This window comes from Triturus cristatus, chromosome 3_2 (genome assembly GCF_964204655.1).
Source record: "Triturus cristatus chromosome 3_2, aTriCri1.1, whole genome shotgun sequence".
Classification (NCBI taxonomy): domain Eukaryota; kingdom Metazoa; phylum Chordata; class Amphibia; order Caudata; family Salamandridae; genus Triturus; species Triturus cristatus.
Window position 1 is genome coordinate 206,786,859 of NC_140584.1, and position 17,154 is coordinate 206,804,012.

The 17,154-nt window shown below is 43.4% G+C and overlaps 1 protein-coding gene across 1 annotated transcript in view; it reads right to left on the bottom strand.

Annotated features, from left to right (window-relative positions):
• Positions 1–2,115: 2,115 nt before the first annotated feature.
• DARS1 (aspartyl-tRNA synthetase 1) overlaps positions 2,116–17,154 on the bottom strand; it is a 416,054-nt gene continuing 401,015 nt past the window's right edge. The window contains exons 17-18 of the mRNA XM_085647532.1: positions 8,602–8,673; positions 2,116–2,634 (exon numbers count right to left, since the gene is read on the bottom strand). Coding sequence (XP_085503658.1) covers positions 2,543–2,634; positions 8,602–8,673 — 164 coding nt within the window. The 3' untranslated portion in view covers positions 2,116–2,542. The remainder of the gene's footprint in view (positions 2,635–8,601; positions 8,674–17,154) is intronic.

Consider the following 17,154-nt stretch of genomic DNA (forward strand, 5'->3'; position numbering starts at 1 on the left):
ATAGTGGTGCTTCTTCAGGTGTTTCCTACATTGGAGCAGGTTTGGGGCTGCCCTGATGGATACACAGGTATCATTCCAAATCCTGGACGCATAGATGAGGACTGTTGCCTAGTTCTTTTTTTCCTTGCACTTCTTCCCCTCGAGTCTGATAATTGCTGTGTGCCTAGGGCCATTGGAATTGGTGAGCTCCATAGGCGGTGGTGTTCTTCATCTAAGAATCAACCATCATAATAATGTACATTCATGAAACCATCAAGTCATATTAGCTAAACCGAACAGCTTCAGGGTCAGATGAATCACTGCTTAATCCAAGTCTCTCTGTGGAAATGAAGACTACAAACACTGACTTAGACATGTGGGCTGCAAAAATAAAGACAATACTACAATATTAGTGTGTTAAAAATTCGTCAATTTAGACAGGATTACTTCCTAAATATTTTAGGGTTGCGTTACGTTTCTATGCCCTTTAATGGTGGAATTAATTCTGTTGGTCTTGATTTTTTTATAGGTAGATATTTTTATACCTTCTTTACTTTTACAATATACATTTTTGAGTCTTTACTTTAAGAGTGTATATTCTCCTGTCTACATTTTCAGACGCAGCTCAAGTTTATTGCTCTTCCCTCGATCACTGGCAATTTGTCAATTTACGATTAGCAGACAGTATCTAAAAGCGGACATGCCAAAACTCGTTACACAAACAGAATTGCATCTTTTTTTATGTTTGGTTCGTGTGATATAATTCCATAACCTCGTTTTTCCCCCGACATGCCCTCGGGAGGCTACTCGCGTTGTCAATGAATTTCATAATAATAGCTTTGAGATATAATTTGTTCCTCGCCATCAAGTTAGTTGATGTTACACAGCCACATCTAAGGTGGACCATGTTACTACACTGACCAGCGGGCCATTAATCACTCTTGACCCGACTGCTTAGAGCACATCTCATAGCGTGACACCCCTCCGGGGATTGCAGATCCGAGCCTGTAAATAGTTCAGACTGCCGTGTGCGCCATTCGCAGCCCCTTCTTTGAAAACACTGAAACGAGCGCGCCGAACTCTCTGTTCCGGAGAGTCATAACACACCAATTAAACGGTGACCGGTTTAACTTGACTGCGCTTTCTATGTACAACATACCCGGAAATCAATTTTATCAAGGCTTCCCATGCACCAATTGTGCGCAATTAAGGCAGAAATGTTGCCACTGCTTCCCGACTGAATTCAATATGGACGCCCTCGCTGCACCCCGCGCGCCACTTTCTGCCCGTTATTCTGTTTTATTGTCACAAATCGAATAGAGGTCCAACGCATAGGTGAAATATTCGGTGAAAAAAAAAACGGTCTCTCAGCAGCGCTGCCACAAACAATGCAATCAAAATAATGTGGAAATGTCAGGGGCGGGAGGGGGCACGTGCATTCGGCAGGGTAGTATTTTACTGTGGCTGAGGAAGCTAGCTGGCTCTGTGATCACTGTATGCGCCATTGTAGTTTACGACTAGGCAAAGTTTCACACATTTGTGCATTAGCGTAAGAGGTACAGTTTCGTTAATTCATGTTCGGTTAATTACAATCATTACATGTGTGCGACGTGTTAAACGAGTACACATGAATACAGTTTACCAGCAATGTTTGATAAAAAAACTTATAAGAAGATATAACATACAATCGATATTGTTTCTAAAAAGGAGAGCTTCGTCCTGTAAACAATGTTTAAAATGGAAAAATAAAGGTGAATCCGATAAAGTGTTAACCGTTTCGTGATGTAGATACACGTCTAAGATACTAAAAGAACAGAAAAAAATGTGTTAAGTGCAGGCTGGTTGACCCCTGTAGGGTTATGGAACTCAAGATACTGAACAGGAGAGTACATCAGGGTGCTAGTCTCGACTGGATTGATATCATGGCCCCACTGTAAGGCCTACGAAGATGATTCAGGGCGATAGATAGTTAGGGGAAGTCCTTTTGTGGTGAGGCAATGGGACTCAGGGTTACGGTGCACCTTGACAGCTGTATAGTGAAATTGTATGAAAAACGCATTACTGACTGGAGCTCGCGTCTCATCAAAATTGTCACGCAATAGTTTTACAAGATAAAAACACGGAAACATACAAACGTAATTTATTCTCGGTTTTATTGTTAGAACATTTTACAAAAGCCTAAAATGTTAAACTCAAAGTTCTGTGTGTTTTTAGAGACTTTTTCCTTCCAGTTTCACGCGTCATCTGTTTACAGAGCGTTTCTATTGGAGTTAATCCGCCATCTCCAAAGTTATTACACTGCGTTACAGGGCATGCCTTCACCTTTTCTGCCATACGGCTCTCGTGTTCGTGATGTTAATGTCTGAAAAGTTCGTTCCAGTATTTTTACATTGATTATATGCAGTTTTTAGATCATGTTTTGTTAAACAACAGTTAGTTGGCGCTTCAAAAATAGTTTAAAACTGTTTAACGGATTAGAGGTAATTTTTCTGCAGTATGTTAAAAGTGCACGAGGCTGCTGAGCCGCAACAGGAGACAGGCAATGTTCAGGTGAACACACTGTCTAAGGTGTAAGCCGTTTAGGGTCACGAGGGAACATGGACGTCTGCCGAACATTGTGCAGCCCCAGGTATAGCATGGTGACGCGCTCCAATCCTAAAATACAAAATAGTATTATGATTTTAAAAGCTTGATTGGCAATGTTGTATTGTCAAACCGTTAAAGCTAAAAATACAATGTTCTAGTCATATGCAAAATGTTAATGAAAGACTGCACAAGGATACATTGTACATTTAAAAAACAGGTTATAACATAACAAAGCATAACAGAACGTGTATTTCTACGTTCACCCAAAAGGGTATCTTGGCACTGAATAACAGATTTTTGGTGGTATCCAACTCAATGGTACTCATTTTATCGACCTCAGAAGGATAAAAGGCCGGCTGGACCCACTGGGAATTGAACCTGTGACCATGAGGTCAAAACACAGGCCCCATAAGTAGACGCATTAGTCCACTAAGCCATCAGACCCATCAATGAGATCCGAGTGCGGACTTGTTTCTACAGCAAGCCTTAGGTTACCATTATGTTTCACTTTAAGCTAAAAAGCAGCAAGAAAATACGCTTGCAATAATATTAGGAGGCAGAAGCTAAAATGAATTGAGCATATCATTTGTGTAAGTATTACCTTGAACAAAGTGTTCAGTTCGTACTTGATGTCTTATGATCATGGCATTTTATGACTCATGTACAAACTATAGAGAACTGAGCTATTTTGCACTTCAACTAATTATGCACTAGCACTTTTTGTATTTCTATGTGTTTTTAGTATGTATGGTTTTAATACCAGTTCTTTTAACTTGTTTTACCTAGTTTTTTTAATTCGTTAATGGCTCGGGTGCAAAACCTTTGTTCTAATTATCATATTTTTGTATGCCTCTGCACTTTGATGGTCTCAACGACCGAATAAAGTTAACGATGATGCTTGCAATAATACATTTAATTTCCTAGAAAATCCATGGAAGTTTTAAGTCCATCTTAACCTGACACCGCCAGCAATTATTGACACACAAAACAAGGACAACATGCGATCTCTGCTCCTTCTCTTTTTTTGCAGTTCTGGTACAAAGAATTCCCCTTTTCACTTCTCTCTATGTGACTGGATTGTGTAACATTAGCCGCTGCTTATACAAACAGTGTTCTGCTGAACTATGGCCTGCTTCTGGGCCAGGAGATCTTCTGTGCCCCATTTGTGGCCATGCCAAGTGCCATACTATGCAGCTTTCCTGTCCTCGGCTCAGTAAGTTACTTACCAATTGTAATGTCCTTTTTGGTGGATACTCTACCTACAGACTCCTCGCCTTGCAAATCTCCCCGGGCACCGGACTGGTGCCTTCTCCTCCTTATCGCCGGCAGACGTGGCAGTATAGATCCGCATATAGGGACCCTCTTCTCCCCTGCCCCCTGAATGCTGACAGTTTCTCCTATTGTTTCCTATGCTTTCAGACTCATTGCAGCAGACATAATTACATATGTACTGGCAGTGTGCAAAAACTAACTCTGGACGTTATTACTCACGAAGGACCACACCACAGAATGGGATGAGACCGACAGTGAGATACCTGCATACGATTCTTTACGCAGATTACTCATCTTGTGAATCAGCAACAAAGTAATGTCACCTCCAAGGAAATGGGTCTGAGGAGTGAAGTTGTTCCAGCAAGTTCTGGTAGACTGAGCATGCAGAATGACCCTCCGTGCAGACTTGAGAACTGATGCAGTAGTGCCTCATGAAAGTGTCAATAGATGCCGGCATGGCTGCCTGGAAGATGTGCAAGACAATAACACTTCGGGCCAGGGCTTTAGTGATGGCTTTCGCCCTGGTGTAGTGATGAGTAAGGCCCTCAGGAGGATCTTTTTGGCCTCAGCATGACACAGTTTGATGCAGAGGACAATCCATCACGATAAGACTCATTTCTGGATTGCTTTGTCTTTCTTTGCACTCTTTAACCCAACAAACAGTTGATAATCAACACGGCACTCCTTAATCCTATCAATATAGAAGAGAAGGGCATGTCCTAAATGCAACTGATCCAGCTTCTCATCCTTTTAGATGGATGTGGTGGAGAAAAGAATGCAGGGACCACAACGGACTGCTCCACAAGGAAAGGTGACACTACTTTCAGAAGAAAAAGATGCACAGAGTTGCAGCTTGTCAGGGACAAAGGTAATATATGTCGTCTGAACAGACCAGGTCTGCAGCTAGATGACAACATGCAGTAGTGATTGTAAACAGAAATAGTTTTCAAAATTAGAGTACGGCTGTGTAGAGGCTTGAAGGGAGCACACATCAAAAAGGGTAAAACCAGATTAAGGTCCCATGATGGAGGCTGCATCGGATGAAGGCTAGATACGTTCGCAGAATTAGAAAAGAAAACAAAAAAACTTACCCTACTAGGTCCTGCGCCGCCCCCGCTCCTGGCCAGGTCCCGCGTTTTCCTGCTGCTTTACAGGAACAGGTAGCAGGCAGCCTCCCTCCCCTCCTGTAAGCCAATCACAACACTGCAATGGCAGCGTTGTGATTGGTGGGGACAGCACCCAGCAGGCAGCCTAAGGGGAGACCATTTTCTCTATGTAGGCTGCATCATGCAGCCTACATAGAGAAAATGCAGAGTGTGCATGACTGGTTTGGTCGGCCACAGAGCGCCGACAAAAGAGTCAGGGCCCACAGCTTTGGGCAAGCCACTCCTGCCCGACCTGCCCCCCCCCCCGCAACCAGTCATACCGTTCTGCTTTCTCGCAGCGTGAGAAGCAGAAGCATAAAATGGTATTTAAAATACCATTATATGTTTTTGCTTCTCGCACTGCGATAAAGCAGTAGGCCGACGCACCTCCACCTAATGGAGGAGCCGCCCCCGGCTAGAGAGCGCAGTATTCGGCCTCCTAAACTCCTGCCATAATCCTTCCCATACCACCTGACTCAAAGCTGGACCCCACCCTGACGCCCCATATTTGTGTGGGGGGGGGGGGGAGAGTTGTTTGGGCCACTCTAAGAGCCCCACAACCGCTGCAGCCTGGATTGGGAAACCACATACTGATCTGCGAGACAGAGCTTAGAGGGTGCCGCCATGGTCCTAGGCTGGCGCTGGGCCTATGAAACAATGTGCAGATACCTGAGCCTGGTGGAACCCTGCCATGACTGTGGAGACTGACCTTCGTTGACTACAAGGGGAGCCTGTGAGGAGGGGTGGCGACAGCGCCTATGAGATTCCGCGCCCCTGCCCCGACCCGTAGGAGGACTGCACTGAAGAGGGCCATTGTGAGGGCTTGCCGCCCGTTACCTGCTGGCTCGGAACTGTGTAGGTCGCTTTGCAGGTAGGACGGGGCATGACAGACAACTCTTGCATGGTGGACCTCCGAGGTGAGCCCTGCGACGGGGGACCCATCTGGCACTGCTTCCCCGACCCCAAGACGCCTGGACGGGGAGGCCAAACTGGACCATAAGGGCCGTTCCGTTGGGGAGGTGAGGGCACACCAGAGAGTCTCTCGATGCTCGACCCCTCCACTTACTGCTTCGGTCCAACAACTATTCGAACCTGCTTTGGCTCCCTTGGGCTCGAAGTGTCCACTTGATGACCTGGCCTGAATCACCTGTCAGTAGCAACCGGGCCTACAGAGTATGCTTCAAAGGGACACTCATCACCCTGTGCAAGTAATTGTAACACAAGATGCTGTCTTTCTAGCCCTGCAGGCTCACTATTGGAAAACCCGTCCCTAAGACTGCTGAGGGCCACCATAGCGTATTTAACAGGCCTGGGACAGTAATTCCACACTACGGCTCATACACACGAAAATCCGACTGCCCGTCTTAGGACCTCAGCCACGTTGCACTCATGGGAAAACCCAAGGCAAAAACAGCGGCCACCCGACAGAGCCTGGGGGAGCCCTCGCAACCCCCAGCTGCGATGACTAAGGAGCCAGACCCTCCACCGACAGCGATCCATCTCCACCTTGATAAAATATTAGCTGCCATAGCTGAAACGAAACACGCTCTTCAGCAAAACATTAGTGCAGTGTCAGTGGGTTTGCGGCTTCTGCAAGTGGCCCACTGGAAGTTGGCTGACCGAGTAAAGGTACTTTAGATATCTGTGGGTGAATTGCTACCTGAAACCAAGAATTTGACTAGCCGAGTGACAGAACTAGCCGATAGGGTCCGCACACTGGGAAACCGGGTGGAGGATGCGGAAGCTCACAACCACCTTAACAACATTTGAGTGGCTGGTCTTCCCAAGGAGATGGAGGGAGATGATATGTTGACTTAGCTCGAACACTGGCTCAAGTCGGTGGTTGCCCTGAACCATCTCACGTCCTTTTCCTCCCTGGAGCGGGCCCACATCGTTCCAGCCCACCCTCCTGCACCTGGATGCCCACCTCACAAGGTGGTGGCCAGGTTACTTCACTTTAGGGGCAAGGATATTATACTTCAGTAGGAGAGAGCAGAAGGCCTCTCTACAGTGGACAATAACAAAGTGTCTGTATTCCCGGACTTTACTGTGCCTGTGCAATCGAAACGAGCCTCCTTCCTGTAAATAAAAAAGCCCCTCCGGATGGAGGGCTTACAATACTCCTTACGGTTCCCCGCTAAGTTCGGGATAGTGCGAGATGGAACCACTCACTTTTGTTGTGATCCAGGCTCAGCACAGGAGTGGTTGGAGGCCCATAAAGCGGGATCCTCCTTGCAGGCGGCCCGGCGCAGTGCAGAGGCCTCCAGGTGCAGATCTTGGAAGCGCTCCAGGGGCCCTGAAGATTTAAGAATTGACAAAAACATCTCCATCACAGACAGAGCAGGAACAACCTGCTGTGCTTCAAGCTCTCTGCCCCGTTGGCACCATTGATAGCAGATGACCCTCTGGTAGGCGGTGATTTTAACTGCATAGCAGAAGTCCTGTTGGAACGTTCCACACCTTCATTACCCAGGGGGATGGCACACAAGACAGCAGAGGGCTTTAGAGACTGGTTAGATCAGTGGGTAGGCTAGCGTAAGTGCTTTGCCCACCCACACCCAGTCAGCTACTAACACAGCTTATTTAACTCTCGCAGTATGTTCCATAGTGTGTGCTAAGATTACAGTTAGCTTTACTGTTAAATAAAACATGCCTCGCCGGTGACTTGTCAGCTGGTGACACCATTGCCACATGGAGGGGCCGGAGGAACACTGCCCTGCCTGCTCCACCCCCACCCCCAGCCTTCAGATGGAGGTTGACTTTAGATACTCAGTTGACAAAACTGACACAGAAGCTACAAAAAGAAACAGGCCCAGAACCATTGACCTGCGTCTCTCATTTCCAATAACAAGTACACAGAGACTGTCTTTTTTAGATAACAAGACGACATAAGGGACAGAGGTTTCATTATGACGGATGCTTTGTTTTTGGTTAAATTGCTATTAATGGAGGTAATTTCATTTTGAATCAAAGGAAGAAGCGAAGCCAATAATAGAATGTTGTCAGTGAAGTCACAGCCGCCAGGAATGGCTGGCCTGGTTATGTGTTTGGATGGACTTTAACTTTCCCTAGGTTTTCTAGGAAACTAAGTTTATTGCTGTAGCATTTTTGGGCTGCTTCAGATTTGGGTTAAATGTACAGTACACCTCTGTATCTTTATAAAGTCAGGGCTATGTTACTGCTTGCTATTAAATAAGGGCACCACATTAAAAACAAGTGATTACAAAACAAATAGTGGAGTGCAATTAGTACTTTAAAAGAACTTCCTTAATACAAACAATAAACCACCCTGATTTAGAGTAATGCCTGACATTGGCATCTCATATTCAAAAAAATAAAAGTTCGCTAACAGGGATGCCATCCTAGTAATCCTAGTAAAAGTCACAAGCATATGAATATGTGCTTCTGAGGAGACGTGGTAGATGGGGTCGAATCGAGAACGAAAAGTAGAATCTATTTAGGAGAAAACATTTGTGGACATTTTTCTGGCAAGGACGTTTTACTCCTAATGATGTTTCTAGAGATAGCAATTGCATAACATTCATGCGTTAGGCACCTTCGCAGTTCTTTTGTTGCTTGCATAATTCTCTCCTGACAAGATAAATAGAAGAGAAATTACCTATCCCTCCGCCAGCATGGGGAGGCGCACCAAAGCGGAAGGAATCGATGTAAGCCTTAATTTTCTCCAGATCTGAAGAGGAAAAATAAATGTGTTACAAAATACGACACATTTAACTTCTGTCATTATTCATTTGTATCCCGTCGTAACTTTATCACAGCATTTGTAAAAGAGAATACACTGTTGAATAAGGCACAGTTTAACATCTAACTTGACAGTGCACCTGTCTGCTGGAGATTTTTTCACTATTGTAAAAATCATTAAAAATAAAATGTGCTAACAGTGAGTAAACACCTCTCAACCCCGGCTATTAGTTGTTAGATTCCTCTTTCTTTCTCCTAAGAAGCGCCTCCATTGTAATGCAGAAGGCTCAATTTTACATGTAAAAAGTACAATCAATCAACACACTTTGTCACATTCAATTTTTTACCACACACTCAAGATCAGAAAGCGATCAGAAGCTACAGCTTTTTATTTATTTTTTTATTGCAGCTTGGATTATTTAAAGTTATTTTCACAACTTCAGTGATGATTTGAGTGTCAACCTGACTCTGTCAGGCTGATTGGCTTTACCAATGCCTGTTTTGTATATCTCAGTTAAGTCCTCTAAACGTCACAAAATTATAATATCCAAGTTTATGCTCTAGCAATCAGAACCAATTGCCTCTTGTCTATTTATTGATTTAATACCTGAACTAATATTTCAAGTGTAAAGGCAAGGGAAACCACACAAGTTATAACACTGAACCTTTAAGCCAAGCAAGGCTTTGTGGACAAGGTTCATTGTACTACTGGGCAGTAGTAAGCATAGCAGTCGCATTTTCAAAGAGGTGGTATTGCATTCCTCTAGAAAAGTGGGAGATAAATGGAATGACAGAGGTGTAAAATTAGGGCACTGAGACTTTTTTTTGGGCACCTCCACTCATTCAAGGGGGTCCCAGAGCGGGTTCCGATTTATTCTGCTCATTTCATTTCCATTTCTTACCTTTTATGCAATCTTTCTCCTGAACTGCCCTATCAAAGCGCTTCAATCTTACCTGCATTCTTTTTAATTTGTACAAGTGGCCCCTATGCCACTTATCCGTGTCTTTTGTTTGGGACACCAACTTTAAGTGGAAAGCATCCAGCTCTCTGTGACTGTAGGCCGCCTCCCCGATACCTGCAAAATATTGAGGCCTAGGATGGTACGGAGAAGTCTGTAATAGTGCAGAGATAAATTATTTAGTGAAGCGGGCACAATTCAGCGGTGTTGATTCTCTGTGGAGTGAAACTGGGCTACATTACAACCTACATGTGCCCCCAAGGCAAACATGAGAAACTGGCAGACTGTTATGGATCGTGTGTTGAATATTTAGGGGTTTCATATTCTGTGTGTCTTGAAGCTTGAGATGTTTCAAAATGGAATACTGTAATCGTAAATGCAGGATGCACTTTGTCACTCACTTGATGGTGATGGCAACCACCTCTGGTTAAGATAAATTTAAAGATATGCAGTTTCACCCCACCATTGTATCTTATTAGGATTTCATAGTTCATGCTGTTGAGCATGAAATATGGCTCCATTCATGACTGCCAATCAAAATGAGGTCCAGGTAGAAACACAACAATTGTCCACCATCAGGGCATTTTGTGTTTTTCTCATTTGACCTCTTTTTGCTAGGGAGAACCACACGAACAGCCTGAATCGGTAAGGTCTCAATTCAGGGGGTATTTATCTCCCTGGAATGCAAAAGCGAATTTCGTTGGATTTCGATTCTGCATACCATGGAATAAATAAAGGTTTTGCTCATCACTGGTATGCAAGACACTGTCTTGAATCAGAAGAATAACAATATAGGATCAAAAAGAAGCAATTATTACACAGAACTCGTTTAATTCTCTACACCTATTTTTCAGTAAAACTGTTTGCTTGCAGAGCAAGGAAGGTTGCCTGTTGCAGCTTTCTGATGGTGAGATTCAACTAACCACACTGAAAAGTTCTGTGGTTAGAAATATTCACTATCACAGGGGTATCCAACCTTTTATGTAATTAGAGCTACTTATGTTCAATGAAAATCATCCCGAGCTACTATTATTATTAGTGTCGTAATATTGACCACATCAGACAAGATAACATTAGTGGGCACCATATGTAGGATCACCGGCAATGGTCATGCCAGTACAACAGGCATGTTTGGCAGCCGTAATGTAAAAAAAAAAAAAAAAGATCTGTCAATGGGGAATGCCTCTATGTGGGTAATACATAACAGCCATAGTTGCAATGCCCCTGGCACTAGGTAAATGATATTGGTTATAAATCTAACCAACGCTGCATGGCGCATCACTAAAATATCAGTTTTATATATATATTCTGAAGTTCAACCATTTTTGTATAATCATCAGCTTATAAGTTCTGAAAAGACACAAATTTGTGTCTCAAATACAGACTTTTCAATTTTGGCATAATATACTAACTTAACTAAGATAAAGCTTCTAATTTAATAGGCTGGGCTGCACACAGGAGAGCTACGTACAGGCAGCTTGAGAGCCACGATAACCTCATGAGCTACTCGTTTGAGAAACCTTCATTATTAGCACAGATTGTTCCAGTGATACAGAGAGATATATCACTGCTGGTGAGCTCTACTATAAACTCTGTATTATGTTATGCTAATAAAATACAGCTGACTTCCAAAAGCACAACTATAGCCCCCATAAAAGGTGGAAAGTGAAGTACAATAACTCAGACCCTATTTGGAGCTAGGCAGATCTCGTCCACCATATTACAGGTGCCAGGGGCTGTGATGCGATCGTAATATGGCAGGCAGGATACATGCTACATCTATGGAGGAGTATCCTTTTGACCAACCTTTAAAAAAGGCCCCTGATTTCACAAAGCACTTTTTAGCACAGAGTTGCTATTTAGCTGTGAAAAACACTTTACCAGATTTTTAAAAAACAACAGAAAGATTAAAGCGCAAGCTGTGACAGTGATGTGCAACCTATGATTGGCATCAAAACAACCAACCCCTAACAGCAGTTAATTAGATTCAAAATACCAACACATCTGCTTGTAATTCAACTTGAGTTTTGCTTTAGCTTCAGCATAGGACTAGTTCAGCCAAATGAAAATTTTTGGAAAACTGTAAACGTTCAATAGAAAGACAGTGGGGATAGAGGAGATATTGGCAAAAATCTAAGCAGCAGTTGTATTGTTAACAGTGGGGGCTCCTCCGCTAAGGGGGAGCAGCATCGCCCCACTGCTTAGAAGGAGTACAAGAAATGAAAAATAAAATGATAACAACGAGATGCGGCAGCTTAGAGTGGCAGGGCTGGTCTGCTCTCAGGGCAGGGGAGGAGTGGTAGCACCCTCCTAAGTGCGCAATGACTGTTTGGCCTGCCCTCTCATGCGCACTTCTCATGTTCTCCATGCAGGCTGCATTACAGCCAGCGTGGAGAACATCTCCACCCCTCCAGCGCCTGATTGGTCTGGGCGCCGTCACGCAGCACTCAATCGCAACGCTGCATTGCACTGTTGCGATTGGTCAGGGGAGCCTGGCTGCCTGCTTCCTGTTGAGAGGAGAAACGACGGAGAGACGTGGCGGTAAGGTAAGTTACATTTTTTAAATTTTATTATAATCCCCTTTCCCCTCCTGCCCTCCTTGGGCCCCACCCCTGATTTGAGCTGGCCACTATTGATTGTTAACATTGATTAAGTAGAGTATAGAGCAGCATAACTTTAAATGAATGTTCCTTTTGATTCCAGTTCTCAAGGAAATGAAGCCTGGATGTAGCAGCTCTACCAGAACACTGGAATACAGTCACACAACCCCTAGCAGGGATGGGGGTATGCAAACCTCCTGCATTTGCAGCTGGGAGTCCCAGATGTAGAGAGCTGTCAAGTGCTCCTAACGTTTCGGTCTATACAAGCTGTCTTGGTTATACTTTTATACGGATTATAACGGGTCATTTGGCCTAACAGGCCAAAACAGGTTCCATAGTTGCAAGCAGCTTTAAAATATGGATGTGTTTTATAGCATTTTTAAAAAGCAAACAAACTGGGCCTTAAGCTAATCAAAATATGTCACATTTACTCTTGCAAGAAAATATCTTATCACATATTGGGACCAGCTCAGAGACAATACAGTGGTCTACTACTACGAAGCATCAACCCAACGAGGATAAATTATCAGTACAAGAAAGGAACCAAGGTGAACTGCCGGGATTCATAACCTCAAATGATCACCTCAAAACAATAAAAAGCTACATTAAGAAGGGAAGACAAGAAGGGGCGCCGGGCCCAAATGGAATACCACCTGTGCTTTATAAACAAGATGCAGATTATTGGGCAAAAGCACTTAGTCCAGTGTTCTCGGAAGTAAGGCAGACAGGCCTACTTCCTTTGTCCTGGCGGGCTTCGATAATTTAACCCATTTTTAAGTCGGCCGATAAGACTCTGCCCAGGAACTATGGTTTAGTTGCCCTTTTGGATAATGAGGCACAATTCTTTGCAGACACTCTGCTGGATGAATTGCAAAATTGGGCAGAAGACAACTCGAGTATACCCTTAAACCAAACTGGCTTCTCCAAATCTGTTGGAACGGTAACAAACATAATCACCATGGCTCTGTTAATAGATAAAGCAGAGACTACAAAAATGCCACTATACTTATGGTTTATCGATTACCGGGCCGCTTTTGATCACGTAAACGGCAACAGACTTTGGTCAAAATTGGCCAGCTGGGGCATACCACAGGTTCTACTAAACCTGCTAATTAATCTGCATACTGGGACCTGGATCCAAGTAAAGTTGAGGGACGGGTCAGCTTTATCAAGAAAGATACCAACAACAAAAGGTCTTAAGCAAGGCTGCGTGCTGGCCCCGACCCTATTTAACCTGTTTCTTGCAGACCTTAACCCGCTAATAAACGCCAGCAGTTCGCACTCTCCAAAAGTCGGGAATCTAGCTTTACTCTGTCTACTGTATGCTGATGACTTAGTTCTGATCAGCCAAACGAAGTTGGGTCTACAGAATCTTCTCAACACTACACTTGATTACTCTGAGGCGAATAATCTGAGCATCAACTTGGAGAAAACCAAAACTATGACAATCAAAAAGAATTCTAAGAAAACACCTGTCTGGTTATGGGGCTAGACCCGCATAGACTGATTAAAGGAGTATAAATATCTGGGGGTGATCATCGACAAAGGCGGGCATTTTGCTGCCCAAAGGGAAACAATCAAAAAGAAGGGAACAGCCCTAGCAATTTCGTTGAGATGCCTTAACGCTAAACTGAGCGGCCCCTCACTTTCCCCACTGGTCGAAGTAATACGGGAAAAACTCCTGCCTACAATAACCCACGGGAGCGAGGTGCAGAGGGGAAGGGACTCCAAGAGCTTGGATGGTGTGGTTGCAAAAGTGCATAGAATAATATTTGGTCTACCAACAAGAGTCTGTCCAGCACAGATTAGGCTTGAGTTTGGTGTTCAAAAACAGACCCTTGCAAGGCAAGGTGCGACAGTCATCTTTTGGGACAAAGTAAGAAAATCAAAACTAGGAACCCTAAATTGGTATTTGCGGTCAGAACTACAACAGAAAAAAACATCACCAGCGACAAAATACCTACTAGCAAGCCTGACCACCCTGGGTGTCATCGAGATTTGGGAAACACCTATAAGCCACTGCCTTCTCAAAAAAATAACAAAGAAAACAGTAAAGAGTCAATCCTGGATCGAAGACAAGGCAGCCCTATTCAGAAGATCGCATGGCTGGATGATCCTGAGCTCCTATACCTCTCTCGCTGCTCAAAAATATCTAGCCCTAGGGTTTTCCAAATCCATTAAAATACAATTCCTAAAGTACCGACTTGGCTTGCTACCATGAATAAAGCACTATCCACACTGGCTAAAAAAACAATCCGATTCCATCTGTCGCCTGTGTGGCGCAGCATATGAAGATATGCTGCACCTGCTCTGTACGTGCAAAGAACTAACACAGGAACAGAAACAACTTTTAAAGCCACTTTTTAACCAGAGAGGTATCCGCACACGGCACCAGAGGACACGCAGCTGAACTGCCGCCTGGGGAAAAATTTGAGACAAGTAGAGAAGAGAATGCCACAAAATCAAGATGCTGACCGCCTGCCGCTAACTTTGGACAGAACAACATTATTGTCACAAAGAACAGAGTCAGATGCTGCTAAACAAATATTTTGTACTGATTTTACTTATTTTTACTATATTGTTGTATGCCATTTTTTTTAAATTGTAACTTATAAATTAAATGCTATGAGATACTCTGTAGAAATGGTTTTAAGTAACTATGCTCAGTAAAATACTTGATACATTTACTCTTGCATGGTGCTATGTGCCTGAATGCTTACAAAACAGAAAAAAACTCCCTTTACATTTCATTAGAGGTTTTGTAAAGTGCAGCTTTCACACTTCCCAATGGCCCTTTGGTGCAGAAATGGAACTTAATATTCTAAGGATGTACTGGTCAGAAGGAAGTAGCTCCTTTGAGGGCTTAGATCATGCCACACGCAGACTCAATGGTGTCCTTGCATTCACAGTCCAAACCACATTATTCTTTCTAATCCTGTGAGTGCATGTAGGGTATTTAGGGTATTTCTCAAATCCCTTACCCAGGTTTCTTTATTAGTCAGATTTTTGCTCTTGATTTCCAACTGCTCACCTTCACCATGACTGCTAACTTTTACTTATTGATTATCACCACGGAATTCTTCGTGCCGGTGCTGGTCTCGCAAACTAGTAATGACCCATGTAAGTATGATGTGGAGTGCTTGTTGTGTCTTTATTATCCTTGATGGGACTCCTACTGTTGTGTATCTTTTACCAGGGATATGAAATGAGATTGGGTGGCTTGCAGTGGCCCAGGTGCAGTCACCATATGTGCAGGTGTGTTATGTGGGGTTGTTCCCCCTCACCTATCCACTTGCCATCTTTTAACGGAAAACACCTATGTATTCTAGTTTTCTATGTCCTAGAATACCTTAGAACATGTTGAGCCCCTAAGGTAACATTACAAACCTCAAGGTATGGGTTACATTTGGTATATTTCTTATAATATGAATTACTTTTACTAGTTGTACTGAGCATTATTTCATTGCTATCTAGAGGGAACTACGTCTTTATCTGATGACAGAGCGGCATCTGGTTGGACTGTTGAGATGTTATAAGCTATTATTTTATGATTTGGTTGATGAAGCGTGGTGTGCAGCAATGTGATGTGTTCTGTTTTTGGGTCATGTTGTCGTGGTGCATGTAATGATGTGTTCTAAGCTGTGTGGTTTAGTGTTGTGTAGCTAGACGTAGAATTTTCCAGCATGAGTTGGGCGTGCTACAGTGTGTGTGTGGGGGTAAGATGTTGTATAGCAAGGTGTAGTATGATGTGGTGTAGTGTGCTATTTACTTTCAGTGTTCATTGATTTAGGGCCTGATGAACGAATGCATTCTCTTGTCGCAAATAATGTGATTCAGTAAATTGCAGTGTGAGCGACAAGAAAATGTTAGTTTTAAATGTACTAGAGCCATTTAGAGAATCACTAAATAGGTATAGGAAACCGTTAGGAATTGCTATCTGGAAGGGGCGTGTTTAGAGCGTTCCTTCTAAACAGCGATGCCTTATGGTAAGTATTAATATTTTGCGACCCGAAACCCGTTGAAATACATTATTTCACTGACTACCCTTTGAGAATGGTTGGAAAAAACATTTTTGTTGGACTAGACTGTTAAAAAATAGTTTATAACTTTTTTTTTTAAAGCCACATCCTATTTTTCTGTAAGGAAAACGGGCTGCTTAAAAAAACGCTTTACTTAAAAGGAATAACAGACATGGTGGTCAGCTGACCCCAGCAGGCCACCATCCCTGTAATGGCAGCAAATCTAAGTGGGCCACATTTTGTGTCCTGCCTCATTAATATTAATAAGAATTGTAACCCACTGTGATACGGGTTTTTGTGAACGGATTAATTAGTACATAGGTCAGTTCTCAAAATACCATAAAATTTACAAAAAGTTGGTGCTCAAATCATGACCACTTTTTGAGTATCCTACCTTAGTAAATCTGGTCCCTAGTGCGTTGTGATGAGGTGTGATCCTGAGTGGTGATGTGAATGCCTCTTTAAGGGTTGGGGTACTGTGTTGTAGGTTGCGTCATAGCGTGTAATAGAATGGTGTGATGTATTTTGGTACTGTGTGAAGTGATGTGGTATTGGATACTTGGTGATGTATATTGAATGTGGAATGAAAGAATATATATGCTATGTGGAGTGGTATGTTGATTAATGGGGGTGATTGTGGGAAGGTTCTCGGAATGGTGTGGTGATGGATGGCATGTTTCCTTATGGTCATTATGTGATGTGATGTTAGCTGGTAATTTGCGTTGCGGCGTGCTAAGCTGTACAGAGTAGCACGGTGTGATGGTTTGTTGTGACATAGCTGATGGGCCTAGGGTCAGGTGGGTCAAAGAAGATTCAGTAATGTGTTATTGATGTGGAAGCCATAGCCATATTGCCATCAGTAAGAAGTATCCTGAAGAAAAGATGCAGTGTT